The 14,928-nt window shown below is 39.4% G+C and overlaps 1 protein-coding gene across 5 annotated transcripts in view; it reads right to left on the reverse strand.

Moving 5' to 3' along the window:
* Positions 1 to 14,928, reverse strand: part of Tmem87a (transmembrane protein 87A) — a 56,604-nt gene that overhangs the window by 41,359 nt on the left and 317 nt on the right. For all 5 annotated transcript variants that reach the window (XM_059261193.1, XM_059261195.1, XM_059261191.1 and 2 more), the window contains exons 2-6: positions 13,677 to 13,737; positions 8,311 to 8,396; positions 1,325 to 1,438; positions 691 to 744; positions 539 to 583 (exon numbers count right to left, since the gene is read on the reverse strand). In XM_059261193.1, coding sequence (XP_059117176.1) covers positions 539 to 583; positions 691 to 744; positions 1,325 to 1,438; positions 8,311 to 8,396; positions 13,677 to 13,737 — 360 coding nt within the window. The remainder of the gene's footprint in view (positions 1 to 538; positions 584 to 690; positions 745 to 1,324; positions 1,439 to 8,310; positions 8,397 to 13,676; positions 13,738 to 14,928) is intronic.

Consider the following 14,928-nt stretch of genomic DNA (forward strand, 5'->3'; position numbering starts at 1 on the left):
GATCTCCATGACACAAGGCAACAACAGGATACCCAAGAGGAGTCCCAGTGAGGGCCCAGTATCGAGGGCGTAGCAGAAGCCAGAGGCCTTGAACCAGACCAATGAATGAGTCATTGCAATGAACACTTGCACGTAAAGACGTACAGAATGAAGGGCAGACTGTGTGACCCACTGTGTCACACTGCAGCTTCCATGCCAAGACTATTTTTCCTTTTTCTTTTTTGTTTTTGTTGTTTTATTTTATTGGGCAGGGGGCGGGGGGTTGCAAGGGTAGAGGGCGGATATGAAGGGATGGGGAGATAATGGGATCAGGAGGCAGGATGTGAACTCCATAAAGAATCAGTAAAAAGTTAAAAAAAAAAAATCTAGAAAATACAAAGAATAAAAACCACTCATGGTAACATCTAGAAACAGCCATTATCACCATTTTGGTGTGCAGTGTCTAGTCTTAATTCCCTTCTTAAATGTTACAACACCAAAAGAAAACTACTGGAACATCAAACATACATGCTAATGCCCCAAATGCCCAAATACTTACAATTTTGTCTCCTGTAAAGGTAAGGTTTGTTCCATTCTCTTTAGACTTCAATTTAAAAAAAAAAAAAAAAAAAAGGAAGAAGACAGAAAATTACTTCAATTACTTCATAGTTTTTACATTGTTCTCAGAAATATGTAAGGAAAAATAATTACCTCCTGTTTTTCTCCTAAAAGAGGAAGTCGATGCATAAGATCCCCAGAAAAGCTCTATTAAAAAAATAAATAAAGATGTATAAATAGTAAAAGTTCAAAATACCTAGAAATGGTTAGAGCAAAACATACAAGAATGCAGTAAAAAATAACAGCATCAGCAAACAAAAAAATCGACAATTTCAAACAAGTGAAGAAAACCCTACTGAGCATAACATGATCCCAAGTGCTCCGCAGTCTTTCTATGAGGAGAGCAACCTGGAATGCCAAAGCCTTAGACAGAAGACACATGTGTCAGGTGGAGATCAGCAGAGTCCCTCTCATTCAAATCAACCAAACGAGACTTAAAGTCATTAGTACTTGAGGCAATAGACAGTGGGGATGACTATACAGCATGAATGAACTCAAAGCTACCCAATCCAACATTCAGAAATACGTAAGACAGCAATGTAACTTTCACAAGAATCTGCTGATAACACAGATCAAAAGTGCAGCTCTCCTTAACAGGATTCAGATCTCTTCTAGAAGAAAGAACTAGCATATAAACAATGGACATAGGAGAAATTCACACATTATGGTTTGTTTTGTTTTGTTTTTTCACCTCTTCTGTTTCCTCCCAACCACTGTCAGAGGTTACCTGTGCTTTATAGAGTTCACTACAGTTCTGAAAAAGTTTTGATGACGTTTGATATCTTCCAGACAAGCCTTTTTTCTCCTTGAGATTTTCCAAATATTTCTCTACTTCTTCTGCCTAGAAAAACAGAGAAGACACAAAGTTTTAGCTCACCTGTTGCACATCAGGTTATTTGGAGGACAACAAAGCATCAAACTGTAGTACAAATATAACTGCCACTTTAAAAACCAACAGGAGAGCCTGGGGACATGGCTCAGGTGCTGAAGTACTTGTGTGGAAAGCACAAAAACTTGAGGTTGAGCTTCAGAACCTATCTAAAATAAGCTGGGCATGGAGGGGAGTCTTTGTGATCCTAGGGTATGAGATGTGGAGGTAGGCAGGGTCCTGGGGCTCACTGGCTGGCCAGCCAGCCTAGCCTGCTTGATGAGATCCAGGCCAATGGCAGACCTTGTTTCAAAACCACAAAGTAGAGGGCATCTGAATAACACCCGAGGTTGTCTTCTGCACACATATGTGCCTGGACATGCACAGGCACACAAGCACACATTCATATTCTCTCTCTCTCTCTCTCTCTCTCTCTCTCTCTCTCTCTCTCTCCCTCTCTCCCTCTCTCCCTCTCTCCCTCTCTCCTCTCTCTCTCTCAAGATTATATGATGGCTGGCAAGATGGCTTAGTGGGCAACCTGTGACAACCTGAGCTCAATTCCTAGAACCCACGATGGAAGGACAGCCAACTCCTTAAGGTTTCCCTCTAACCTCCTCCACAGTGTGCTGGGACTCGGACACATACACACACACACACACACACACACACACACACACACACACACACAGGAATGCACACACGCATGCACACACTTTTTAAAAGACTATATAAAAGTATTCAAGAATCTAAAATTAGGACCTCACTACAAAAATCTGGCTTCAGTGAAGGGCAAGAAACAAATTCAGGTCAAGATAATTAGAAAATGCAATTTCCCTCATATTTGCCTCATTTTATAAAAGAACAGATGGGGTTGGGGATTTAGCTCAGTGGTAGAGTGCTTGCCTAGCAAGTGCAAGGCCCTGGGTTCGGTCCTCAGCTCCGGGGGAGCGGGGGGGATTAAAAGAACAGATGGTGTCCAGCTTCCTATCACAGAAAAACGTATGCCCCTTGTCAAGATGTAAAGAAAGTATCATGGCTGAGGGACTGGAGAGCTGGCTCAGCAGTTAAGATTACTTGTTGCTCTTGCAGAAGAGCCAGGGTCAGTTCCCAGCACCCACATGAAGAACACAATCATCTGTAACTCCAGTTCCAGAGCCTCTCACACCCTCTTCTGACCTCCCCAGACACCAGGCACGCACATAGTGTACACACATAAATGTAGGCAAAACATTCATATACATAAAATAGTAAACTAAATAAATCCAAAAAAATTTTTTAAAAATCACGCCTTGGAGAGGGTCAGTGCCGTGTCCTTGCTGACTAAAGGACTTGACAAGTACCAACAAAATCCGATATTAATGGTAAAATCAAGACTAGTTAGATGGCTCAGCAGTTAAGATTTTTTTTGCACTAAATATGATGACCCCAGTTCAATCCCCAGAACCCATGCTGTGGTGGAGGTAGAGAACGGACTCCCACAGGCTGTCCTCTGACACACAGTATTTTAAAAGAAGGATCTACAATTAAACTATGAAGTACAGAATTCTGGAGCAGGAGCATTTGCTGTTGTTCCCGAGAACCCACGTCCGGTTCCCAGAACACATATCAAGTGGCTCACAGCAGCCTGTGACTCTAGCTGCAGAAGACACAGCACTCTCTCCTGGTATACATGCACTCGGTGGCACAAACATGTGTAAGCACACACACACACAAATAAATAAACAAATAAATCTTTAAAATAATGCACAAAATCATAGTCTTTGGCTCCCAAAAGGTAATTTTCTAACAGTTCTGAGAAGACTAGTAAATTTTCAGGTACAAAGGGGTTTTTAATCACATGGTTACTTGACCAAATTAACAAAATCTACAAAAAGATCATTTATGCTCATAAGCTTAGGATGTAAAACTGTTGTTGCCAATCATAGCCCATTTCTGATAGTCACACACACACAAAAATATCATGTATCAGTTCTGTGATTTTTCTCTCATACCCAAACCACATTCATCAGAAAGGCTTCAATATTTCAAATCTGTAACCATCTGCTTATCATCTCCATACTTTAAAAACAATCATGTATACATATGTGTGTCTGTATATGGTTATGTACACATGATACCCCCAGAAGCCGTGGATCCTCTGAAGCTGGAATCACAGGCAGCTTGGCTGTGAGTTGGGTGGGTGCTGGAAACTGAACTCAGAGCCTCTGTAAGAGCAGTATATACTATATTCTGATATGGGCCATGAGAAAAACAAAAATTTAGGGACTATTTTACTGCCACTAATCTCATAATCCTTTGGTTTTATTTTGAGTCTTTAACACTTCTTAAGGCATAAATATCTCATTCGCAAGAGGTGGGGTGGGTGGTTTTTGGTCTTTGAATGGGTTATGGATATTTGTTATTGTTTAGAGTGGTTTGTTACAAGTTGTTATTGGTAATGGTCACGAAAAAGTTGAACAAAGGAGATTAGATTCACAGTTTTTGAAAACTGAAAAGAAAAAAGGGGGATATAAATATGATAGGATAAGGGTAGATTATTTAATCTACTTTTAAACCAAAAAAAGCAACTAATAGTCTTAAATATTTTACATCAATATGGATCTTTGTATATTGATACAAATTTAAGATTATTTTTGTACAATAATACTGTACATATTTTTGTACAATATACTGTACATACATTTCTAATCTTATTCAAGATAGTGTACCTATGCAAGTCATTAAACAATGTAATGCAAATTTCTTTTTTTTTTTTTTTTGGTTTTTCGAGACAGGGTTTCTCTGTGTAGCTTTGCGCCTTTCCTGGAACTCACTTGGTAGCCCAGGTTGGCCTCAAACTCACAGAGATCCGCCTGGCTCTGCCTCCCGAGTGCTGGGATTAAAGGCGTGCGCCACCACCGCCCGGCCTTTTTTTTTTTTGTTTTTTTTTTGTTTTTGTTTTTGTTTTGTTTTGTTTTTTTTAAAAGATTTATTTATTTATTTATTATGTATGTAGTGTTCTGCCTACATATATGCTTGCAGGCCAGAAGAGGGCACCAGATCTCATTATGGATGGTTGTGAGCCACCATGTAGTTGCTGGGAATTGAACTCAGGACCTCTGGAAGAGCAGCCAGTGCTCTTAACCGCTGAGCCATCTCTCCAGCCCGTAATGCAAATTTCTAATCCTTGAAAGTTATTATTACAAACTATTTAGAATAATAAAGAAATGCAGGTTAGTAGTTAGTAATTTATTACAATTAAACTTGTAGTCATGTTAGGAATGTTTTCAAGGTCAAACAGAGATACGTTTTAGGTAGACAGGGGGTCTTCAAAAACTTCAGAGATCTACAGAATACGGCATTTAAGATGTTTTAATAACATAGGTTCTTTTCTTTTTTTTTTTCTTTAATGACAATGAGACATGTCAGCTCCTGTCAGCACCAACCTACTTCAGAGAAGATGATGGGCATCAAAGAAACTCCACATGGAGTTTACTTTCTTTGCGGCAAAAGTCAGCCACTGGGCAAGAAAGTGTATGCTTCCTGTATGTAAGACAGTATGCTGTCCAAATGGGACAAACAGGACACAAAGAAAAAGATTGCTGAACTTTGCCAGGACAGCCCTTCAGAATATCCTGCTTCACAGATAAGTCTGTGAGATATCCTAGGCCTGTAGGCAGAAGATGGATGCCCCAACGTTGCAGAGGAACCTTGGGTGACTGTCCAGGCAGCCGTTTCTGTCATTTCTCACAATTTTTGGAAGTCACTTGCTTGCACTTCCTGCTTACTCAAGTAATATTTCCTGTGGGAGTCTGTGGGAGTCCAGCTCTTACTGTTCCCACCTTTCAAAGGGTTCTTAAGTGGAGGAGAGAGGAATGAGAAACTATCAGATAGAGAGACCAAGATGAAGAGAAGAAAGACAGAAACACAGGATAGCTTCGGGAGAGCCTGAGTCAATACCCAACAGCCACTTTGTTTATTCAAAAGGGCTTTTTATAACAATGCCAAGGAGAGATGCAAAAGACCTCCCCCTTGCAAGATCAAAGCACACTGTATAGCCAAGTGTAGACCCTTCAAACACCTGGTAACCACACCCGTGGTCAAATCATCCATTATGCAGCCCTGCTGGGTAAAGCAAGCCCAGATTCTCTGAACCTGAGTAAGTTCTCAGTAGGAAGCCTCTGTGGGTCCCCACAATTTCCTTCTAGGGTCTCTGATGGAGTTGAAGACTTCATAGTTAAAGTTATAGTTTTCCTTGTTACCAGATTCAGAAAAGAAATTCACTAAAGGAATGTAAAGTATATAAGGTTGAAAGACATAAAGACAGTTTTGGTAATGCAAGTTAGAATAGAAAGTGAATTAGGTACAATCTTTTGGACTCACCAAAATAGGATAGATAATGGAATATTTTCTCTGAATTTGTCAAATGTTTATGGACTAGACATTGTTGATATATTTATTGCCTGTATATATTATATATAGTTATTGTACTTATTGTATATAATTTTTCTTATATTAGTTATAATCTCTTTTTTATTGTAGACATAAAGGGGAAATGTGGTGATATTTTCCTTGTGCTCTAACAAAGTTTGCCTGGAGATCAGAGTGCGGAACTAGCCACTAGTTAACCACAGAGGCCAGGCAGGGGTGGCACACACCTTTAAATCCCAGCACTGGGGAAAGGAAGCAGGAAGATCAGGAGTTCAAGGCCACCCTGGACTACATGAGATTGATTCAGTCTAAAAGAGAAGAGAAACAAAGCCAGGCGGTGGAGGCTCACGCCTTTAATCCCAGCACTAGGGAGGTGGAGACAGGAAGTGATATGGCTAGGCAAAGAGAGGAATATTAGGTGGGAGGAGACAGGAGCTCAGTCCCTTTGGTCTGAGGATTTGGCAGAGGTAAGAAGTCTCTCTAGTGGTTTGCTCCTTTACTTCTCTGATGTTTCAGCATTTACCCCAATATCTGACTCCAGGTTTTTATTATTAAGAACAATTAGAATTTGCACTACCTTATTCTTAACTACTGAGCCATCTCTCCAGCCCATCTCTACACTTTTATCCTGTAGCAATTCAAAATAACTATTTTTATGTCTTATGAAGACAAGCTGTGTGTGTGTGTGTGTGTGTGTGTGTGTGTGTGTGTGTGTGTGTTGTGAGATATTTATAATCATGTGTAGATCAGGGAGTGCCCATGGAAGCCAGGGTTTTAGATCCCCTGGAGCTAGAGTTAGGGCGGTTTTGAGCAGTACAACTGGGTGTTGAAAACAAAACTCTAGTCCTCTGCCAGAGCAATATATGCTCTTAACACCTCAATGTTATATAATGAAAGCAATCACCAACACTGTCAAATGCGCCTATAAAACTTCAATACAGAAGCCAGGGATGTAGCTTAGTTGGCAGGGTTTGCCTAGCATGAATGAAGCCCTGGGTTATATCCCCAGCATACATAAAATCAAGCAGAACTTAGCAGTCAAGAGAATTAGCTGCTCTTCTGGAGGACCCAGATTCAATGCCCAACACCCACACGCAAGCTCACAGATGTCTGAAACTCCAGTTCCAGAGAAGCTGATGCCCTCTTCTGGCCTCCAAAGGTACTGCAGGCATGTGGTAGACTATGTATATATAAGGGCAAAACACCCATACACATAAAATAAAAATAAATAAAATCTTTAAAAGTACAATAAACATATATTTATATTATATAATGTAAAAAGTTCATTAATATGATTTCAATTCTGTATTACAATTAACCTTTAACACCACATAAAAAGTTGTGGTATAAAAACAAAGGACATCCTGATTACATGAAAAGGTCATTAAAATACCATTTTCTAACCATATATCTTTATGAAGTAAGATTTCTCTCAACATATGTTTCAAGCAATTTATCACAGGACTAAGTAAAAAACCTAGCTGTCTTCTGTCATGCCAGATTTTAATTAAAGACATCTAACAAGACCACAAAACAATGCTGCTCTTCTGTGACTTTTTTTTTAGACAAGATCTTAATAAGTTTATTATTGCTACTTTAAAATAATAAATATCTCAATATTTTGTTTTACCTTATTTTTAAAAGCTATTTTATTATTTTATGTGTATGGGTGTTTTTGCTGCATGTATGTCTGTGCACCAAGCGTATGCCTGTGGAGACCAGGAGAGGGACTCAGATCCCCTGGAACTGAAGCTATGGGAAGTTGTGAGTTGGCATGTGGGTACTGGGAATTGAACTCAGGTCCTCTAGAGGAGCAGCCAGTGCTCTTAATCGCTGAGCCATCTCTCCAGCCCTTGTTTTAATTTTCAAAAGAGGAAACCACAAACAAAAGCCTTGTGGAGGACCAGAAAATTTGTTCAGCAAATAAAGGCATCTGCTGCCAAGCTTGGCGCCCTGTGTTCAATCCCCAGAACCCACACAGTGGAAGGAGAAAACTCCCTCCCTCAAGCTGTTTTCTGACATTCACACTCATGCAATGGCTTATGTGGTAAATATACCTCAATAAACACAAATGTTTAAAAAGTTTTAAAAACAAAGGCTTTTTGAGTCCATAATTTTCTGTTTTTGTTTTTCAAGACAGGGTTTCTCTGTGTAGCTCTGGCTGTCCTGGAACTCATTGTGTAGACCAGGCTGGCTGTAAATCCGGATATCCTCCTGCCTCTGCCTCCAAGTGCTGGCTACAATTTTTTTAAAGATATGAACTGAGACAAGAAGCCTGAGAACTGCTGACACAGGTCTGCATACTGGGCCGAATGGGCTATAGCTCAGCTCTGCTGCTCCATAACTACACACTACTCTTTCTTCTGTAAAGTTAAGAGGTTGGGGCCAGATGACCATTAAGTCCCAAGAAACGTATGTATTTTCATATTCTTTACCTTGAAGTTGTAGATTTCATTGTAGCAATCAGCACTTTTCAGAAACCAGGTTATATTCAAAGACAGATCACAAGGCTCTCCATCAACTATGGAAGAAGAAATACTTGTAAACACAAGAGAATTACAAATGAAGCATTCTTCCAGCATTTTCTACTAATAGCCTATTTATTTTCCACCCTAAACTGAGATACTCAATATTCCTTCTTTAAACATAAGGAAATCAAGTCATACAAGCAAAAATAACGGTTCTTTCTTTCTTGGTGTTTATTCTGAAGCAGGATCTCATTGTGCAGCCCAAGCTGGCCTCAAATTCACTGCTGTCTCTCCGTCTCAGGCTCCCAAGTGTTGAGATTACAGGGGTGAGCTAGCATGCCCAGATGCCCAGGTAGCCTTAAGATAATATCACTGCTCTTTCGGAAGTGGTACTGTAGCTAAGCAGGTTTTCTTCCTTTAACCCTTTTGGAAATGAAGGTCTATTTCTGTGTCCCAAACCTCTAGATCTATATTGAGAAAAACCTGGGCATGATAAGGCAATCCTAACCTAAAACTAGACTTCTATTATTCAAGTATTTACAAAGAAGAACACACATATACAAAGGTTTAACAGTAGAGTGTTAGATTAAGAGGGAAATGGGGAAAAACAAATGGTCAACGATCTTTTAAAAGGCCACAACCTTACTGGAGAAATACAGAATAATGGTATCAGGGACAGCAGAATACTCATGATTGTTAAATGGTATTTTAAACAGATCCACTGAGAGATATTCATGGCTTGGACTTGGAAAGTCAGCAAGAATGCATAAAGGGGGCTGGAGAAATGGCTCAGCAGTTAAGAGAACTGGCTGTTCTTCCAGAGAACTGAGGTTCAGTTTCTACCTACCACATGGTAGGCAGCACATGGCCGTCTGTCACTCCAGTTCCCAAGGACCTGATCTGATGCCCTGTCTAAACTTGATGCCACCAGCCTAGTTCCAGGTTCAGTGAGAGACCCTATCTCAAAGAAATGAAGTGGAGACTGACAGATATAGCACGACACTCAATATCCTCTGAAATGTGCAGGCTCAACCTATGCAAATACCTGAACATACATACATACATACATACATACATACATATATATGTATATATACACGTACATACATACATACATACATACCATATTACATACACACATAAAACCCTACATAGTTTGGAACACAATGTTCTAAAGAACCAAAGCATCAGTGTGAAGATTTAAGAAGGTAAATCCAACTGTCCTGGGAGGTGAGACAAGATACTAGAGACTCCTCTGTGCAAACATGCCCAAAATAAACATGATGGCAGTGGATGCGGCTTTGCTTGCCTGTAATTCTAGCACTTGGCAGGTGGAAGCAGGAGGATCAGGAACTCAGAGCCAACTTCAGCTACATGAGACTGTCTCAAAAAAAAAAAAAAAAAAAGGACAAACAAACCTATAAAATAAAAAACAAGTATGACTGCATTTAAGAATTTATTTTGGGGGTTGGGGATTTGGCTCAGTGGTAGAGTACTTGCCTAGCAAGCGCAAGGCCCTGAGTTCAGTCCTCAGCTCAAAAAAAAAAGAATTTATTTTGTTTCACAACAAAAGAAACATCTAATTAAAACTTCCTCTTTGATTCCAGCTGTGGAAGAAAAAAATACGGAAGATGCCTTATGTTTTGCAAGAATAAGAATGATAAGTATGACTGCATTTAGAAATCTACTCTTTTTTCTTAGATTTATTCACTTTATGTGCATGTTTTACTCACATGTATGCCTGTGTATCATTTGCATCCTGGACCTAGAATTATGAACAGTTGTGAACCACCATGTGGGGTACTAGGAATTGAACCTGGGTCTTCTGTAAGAACAAGTGCTCTTAACCACTGACCCATCTCTCCAGCCCCAGGAATCTACTTTAATTCACAACAAAAGATGCAATCAGGAGGTTATAACCTATACCTTGAATACTAACACTTAGGAGGAGGCAGAGGCAAGCAGATCTCTCTATGAGTTCTAGGCCAGCCTGGTCTACATGGTGAGCTCCAGGCCAGCCAAGGCTACATAGAGAGACCCTGTCTCAAAAAGCAAACATTAATTAATTAATTAAAATTTTAAGATAATAAAAATAATAAGCAACAGAATTAAAACATTCTTAGCTTTGTTTTAAACTGTTTTCTTAACCAACCCTTAAAAATTTTTTTTAATTTTGAGCCAGGCGGTGGAGGCGCACGCCTTTAATCCCAGCACTCGGGAGGCAGAGGCAGGCGGATCTCTGTGAGTTCGAGGCCAACCTGGTCTACAAAGTGAGTTCCAGGAAAGGCACAAAACTACACAGAGAAACTCTGTCTCGAAAAACCAAAAAAAAAAAAAAATTTTTTTTTAAAAATTTTATATGTGTTTGTTTTGCCTGTTTCGTCTGTCTACCACTATGACCCTGGTGCCCAGGAATGCCAGAAGAGGGCGCCAGGTCCCTGGAACTGGAGTATAAATGACTATGAACGGGTATGTGAGTGCTGGAATCAACCCGGGGTCCTCTGGAAGAGCAGTCAGTGTGTCTCTCTAGCCCCTACACTAATTTTTAAATGACTAACACGTTTCTGCAGAGCTCTATTAGGATATGCAAAAATCTGACCAGCGGAGAATTTATAGGAAAGATGGAAAGATTAACAGTTGACTACTAACAGGAGGACACAAAGTAGATAGGGTATATTAGTTTAAAGTCAGAACACAGGGCCAGCAAGATGGGTTAGGGAGTATGTCTAAAGAGCTGAGTTCTATCCCCAGGACCCATATGGTGGAAGGAGACAACTGACTCGAGCAAATTGCCCTGATTTCCACACATACACCACGGAATGCCTGCATTCCCATACAGAAAGTAAGTGAATAAATAAGTGTAAATTTTAGGTCCTAAAGAAAAGATTTGCTGGGAATTTTGTTGCAAATATAAAAGTAAGTTAAGTGTTAAAGGACAGGTAAGACAATGTTTAGAACTCTAAATGACAAGCCCTGAGACAAAGAACATGGTCCCACCTGTGCTATGGAAGTCACACACCATAAAATCAAAGACAGTAAATACGAGAAACTATAGGAATAACAAAAAATAAGAACAAAATTTAAGGAACCTCAGATCTTCCACAAAACAACAAAATGTAGACATTTTTAATGTGGAGATAGTTAAACTTGGTAAAATACCATCAGGTCAAAAACAAACTAGAAGATTGTACATAACAGGAGTACAGCCAAACCACCAAACTATGCTAAGCAACTAGATCCTTCCACAGCTATGAGTAAACAGCCAGTAAACCAACCTCACAAAACAAGAGGGTAAATTGGTTCAAATCAACTTTAAGACATTAGGAGATATTTTCATGGATGTAGTGTTGTCCTCGCTTTGTTTCTTTGGCTGGATAAAACTCTGTGACAAAAACCAACTCAGAGGAGGAAGGGTTTATTTTAATACAAAAGCCCGGGTTATGATCCATCACTGGAACGAAGTCTAGGTGTCGGGGACTTGAGGCAGCCACTCACATCAAATCCACACTCAAAGGCAAGGAGGAATCAACGCACGCATTCATGCTGCTCAACTCAGATTCCTCTATTCCTCCACAGTTCAGGACCCAAACCTAGGGAATGGTCCTGCCTACATTTATGTTGGAATGCCCCATATCAATTAACACAATTAGACAAGCCCCCACAGACATGGCCACTGACCAACCTGATCTAGATAACCCCTCATTGAGATTCTTTTCCCAAGTAATTCTGAGTTGTGCTAAGTTGACAATTAAAACTAACCATCACGAGTGTATTTGTCACAGAAATCTGACCTTCTCCTTTCACTCCCGCCACAGTGTAAGCTCAATGAGAGAAGAGAATTTTTCAACTTTTCTAGTATCTAAGAGTTCTCAGCACACAGTAGTTATTTTATAACCACTTATTAAACAAAAGAATAAAATAACTCAACTATGACATTACTGTATTTTCAGGGAGAAAGGTATGTTCAAAACAGACAGGAAACAAGGCATGGTAGCTCAGTTAAGAAACTGAGCCTAAGCCTGTCCTTGAGCTACCTAGTGAGACCCTGTTTTAACAAACAAAAAAGATTACACTATAGTGATGATCTAAAGTATTATCCCATCTCCAAAATAGGGCAACCCATGATCATTTGCTTCCAAAAATAAAAAAGTCTCAAAATTAAAAGGAAGTTTTAGTATACACAGGACAATTTAGCTCCAGATCCTGTGGTTATCTCACTAGACAAACTGGTTTTCTTTTACATAATCCCTATTTCCTGGTAGTATCCCTGAACTCGCTGTTCCTTGAAGCATTAAACACTCCCTTGGTAAACAAAGGATCTACTGAATATCTGAGCCAATGTCTGACAAGCCTAGACCATGTTTCCAGAAAACAGCTAACAAGTACACAAGAGTAAAATCAGTGATACTTCTGACTCTGAACAGATTTAAAAATGATGCAGTCAACCAATAAAATTAAATACAACTAAAATAATTAAATATAGACATAATTTTCATACATAAACATATATATATACACACTCTGTGTAGCATTACAGTCAACATATGAATTCAATAGGGTATTGAATTCAATTGAGTATGTAATATATAATACAAATATGTAATATAAGCTACATATAATAGTGTATCTATACATAACATAATAAACTGAAAAACAAGAGACTAAGACAATAAAAATTTATACAAGTATTCTGAATATTATTCACTGATAGAAATTTAGTTATACTAAATGTTTGTATCTAAACAGTGCCAACCTATTAAATTTCTAGACTTAAAAATGTATTAAGGGGCTAGGGAGATGTCTCTGTTGGTAAAAATGTTTGCTCCCCACACAAGTATCAGGACCTGAGTTTAGATCCCCAGCACTCACATTAAAATTTGATCCATGGCCGGGCAGTGGTGGCGCACGCCCTTAATCCCAGCACTCGGGAGGCAGAGCCAGGCAGATCTCTGTGAGTTCGAGGCCAGCCTGGTCTACAAAGCGAGTTTCAGGATAGGCTCCAAAGCTACAGAGAAACCCTGTCTCAGGAAAAAAAAAAAAATTCATCCACGCCTGTAATCCCAGTGCTGGGGAGAAAGAGACAGACGACTCCTGATGCTTGCTGGTCAGCCAATCTAGCCAATCAGCAAGCTACAAGTTAAGGGAGAGACCTTGTCTCAAAACAATAGGGTAGACAGGAACTGAGGAAATACAAGTAATTGACCTCTGGGCTTCATATGCATATACACACATATTCATCCATGCACCACACACATACACACACACAAGCAGACTAAGGTAGAAAATAAGCTAAGTTTAAGAAGCTCAAATAACAACGAAATTTAAAAACTCACATTTCAGTAAGATAGTAGTATTTCTGAAAAGAATCTTTCCAAAACTAAAATAATTTTTCCCCTGCAAAGATAAAAGAAAGATAATTAGCATCAGGGCATTTTGATTTTTCAAGACAGAATATGAATACCTAAATTTATAAAATATTCAAATTAATTTTCTTAATCAAAAGGACAACATCATTTCTTTTAGTGAAAGTCAATCACATCCAAACTACTGGCTCTTGCCCCTCAGTGTTGTCATGAATTCCTCCCCAAAGGCATAAAGCTGGGACTATAAATGGGAGGCTACCTCAGATCTCAACCCAACCTAAAAGCATCATTGTAGGGTTAAAAGGGCACAAGCTCCAATGCTCACAATCATGAGATGTGCGGCTCCTCTTCTTTATTCACTAACCATTCCTCAGAACCACCAGTTATAGCGTTCAAATAACCTTTGAGCAGATTTTACTTTTAAATTTAAGAGGACTATTAATCATTCCAGTAACAAATACACAACTATAATTCAAAACCCAGAAACCTTTGCTAAAGTGAATAAAAGCTGCAGAATTTGCCATATAAATGTAGAGTGAACAGGACAAAAGCAAAGCAAGTCAACAAAACAGCTAATGGTTTTTTAAAGCAGTTCTTGCCAAAATTTGGTTTTTGTGGTTCAAAATACTACTCTTACTCAAACGAGGTCTTAAAACTGAGAGGGGACTAGGTCAACGTATCAGTTAACTATCCAAAGGAAAGACTGTCCTTACCACACTACATTTTAGAACTGTTCTGTTTTGGCCATTCCCATGTCAAAACGCATTAAAAAAAAAAAAATCCCTATGTCCCCCTAATCACAAAAACATTTCGAAGTTTAAACCAGATCAAGCCATCTCATCCGTAGAAATATTTTTAAAAATAAAAAATAAAAATAAAACCACTACAGTTAAAAATAAGGATTCCTATTTACATATCCCTTTCATGCAAGCCTAGGTTACTGGATTTTGTGACATTCTAGCTGAAAGAGAAACTACTACGTACCTGTGCATCAAGTTTCTCTCAAGTTTGGCGCTGAAAGTTCTGTACTTTCCGGGTGAGAACCCACTAGGCTCTCACACTCCTCCTAGCTACAGCAAACAGCGCAGCTCTCAGCTCCGGGCAGGTGAGACCCCGTCTGCACACTCTGGGTATCCCACCCACTTTGGAAACCGACTTTCCTGAAACCATCCTGGACCCCTTGGGCCACCGTAGCCCCACCTCTCATCCCCTCCAGGCTCAG

The sequence above is a fragment of the Peromyscus eremicus genome, chromosome 4 (assembly GCF_949786415.1).
Source record: "Peromyscus eremicus chromosome 4, PerEre_H2_v1, whole genome shotgun sequence".
Lineage (NCBI taxonomy): Eukaryota > Metazoa > Chordata > Mammalia > Rodentia > Cricetidae > Peromyscus > Peromyscus eremicus.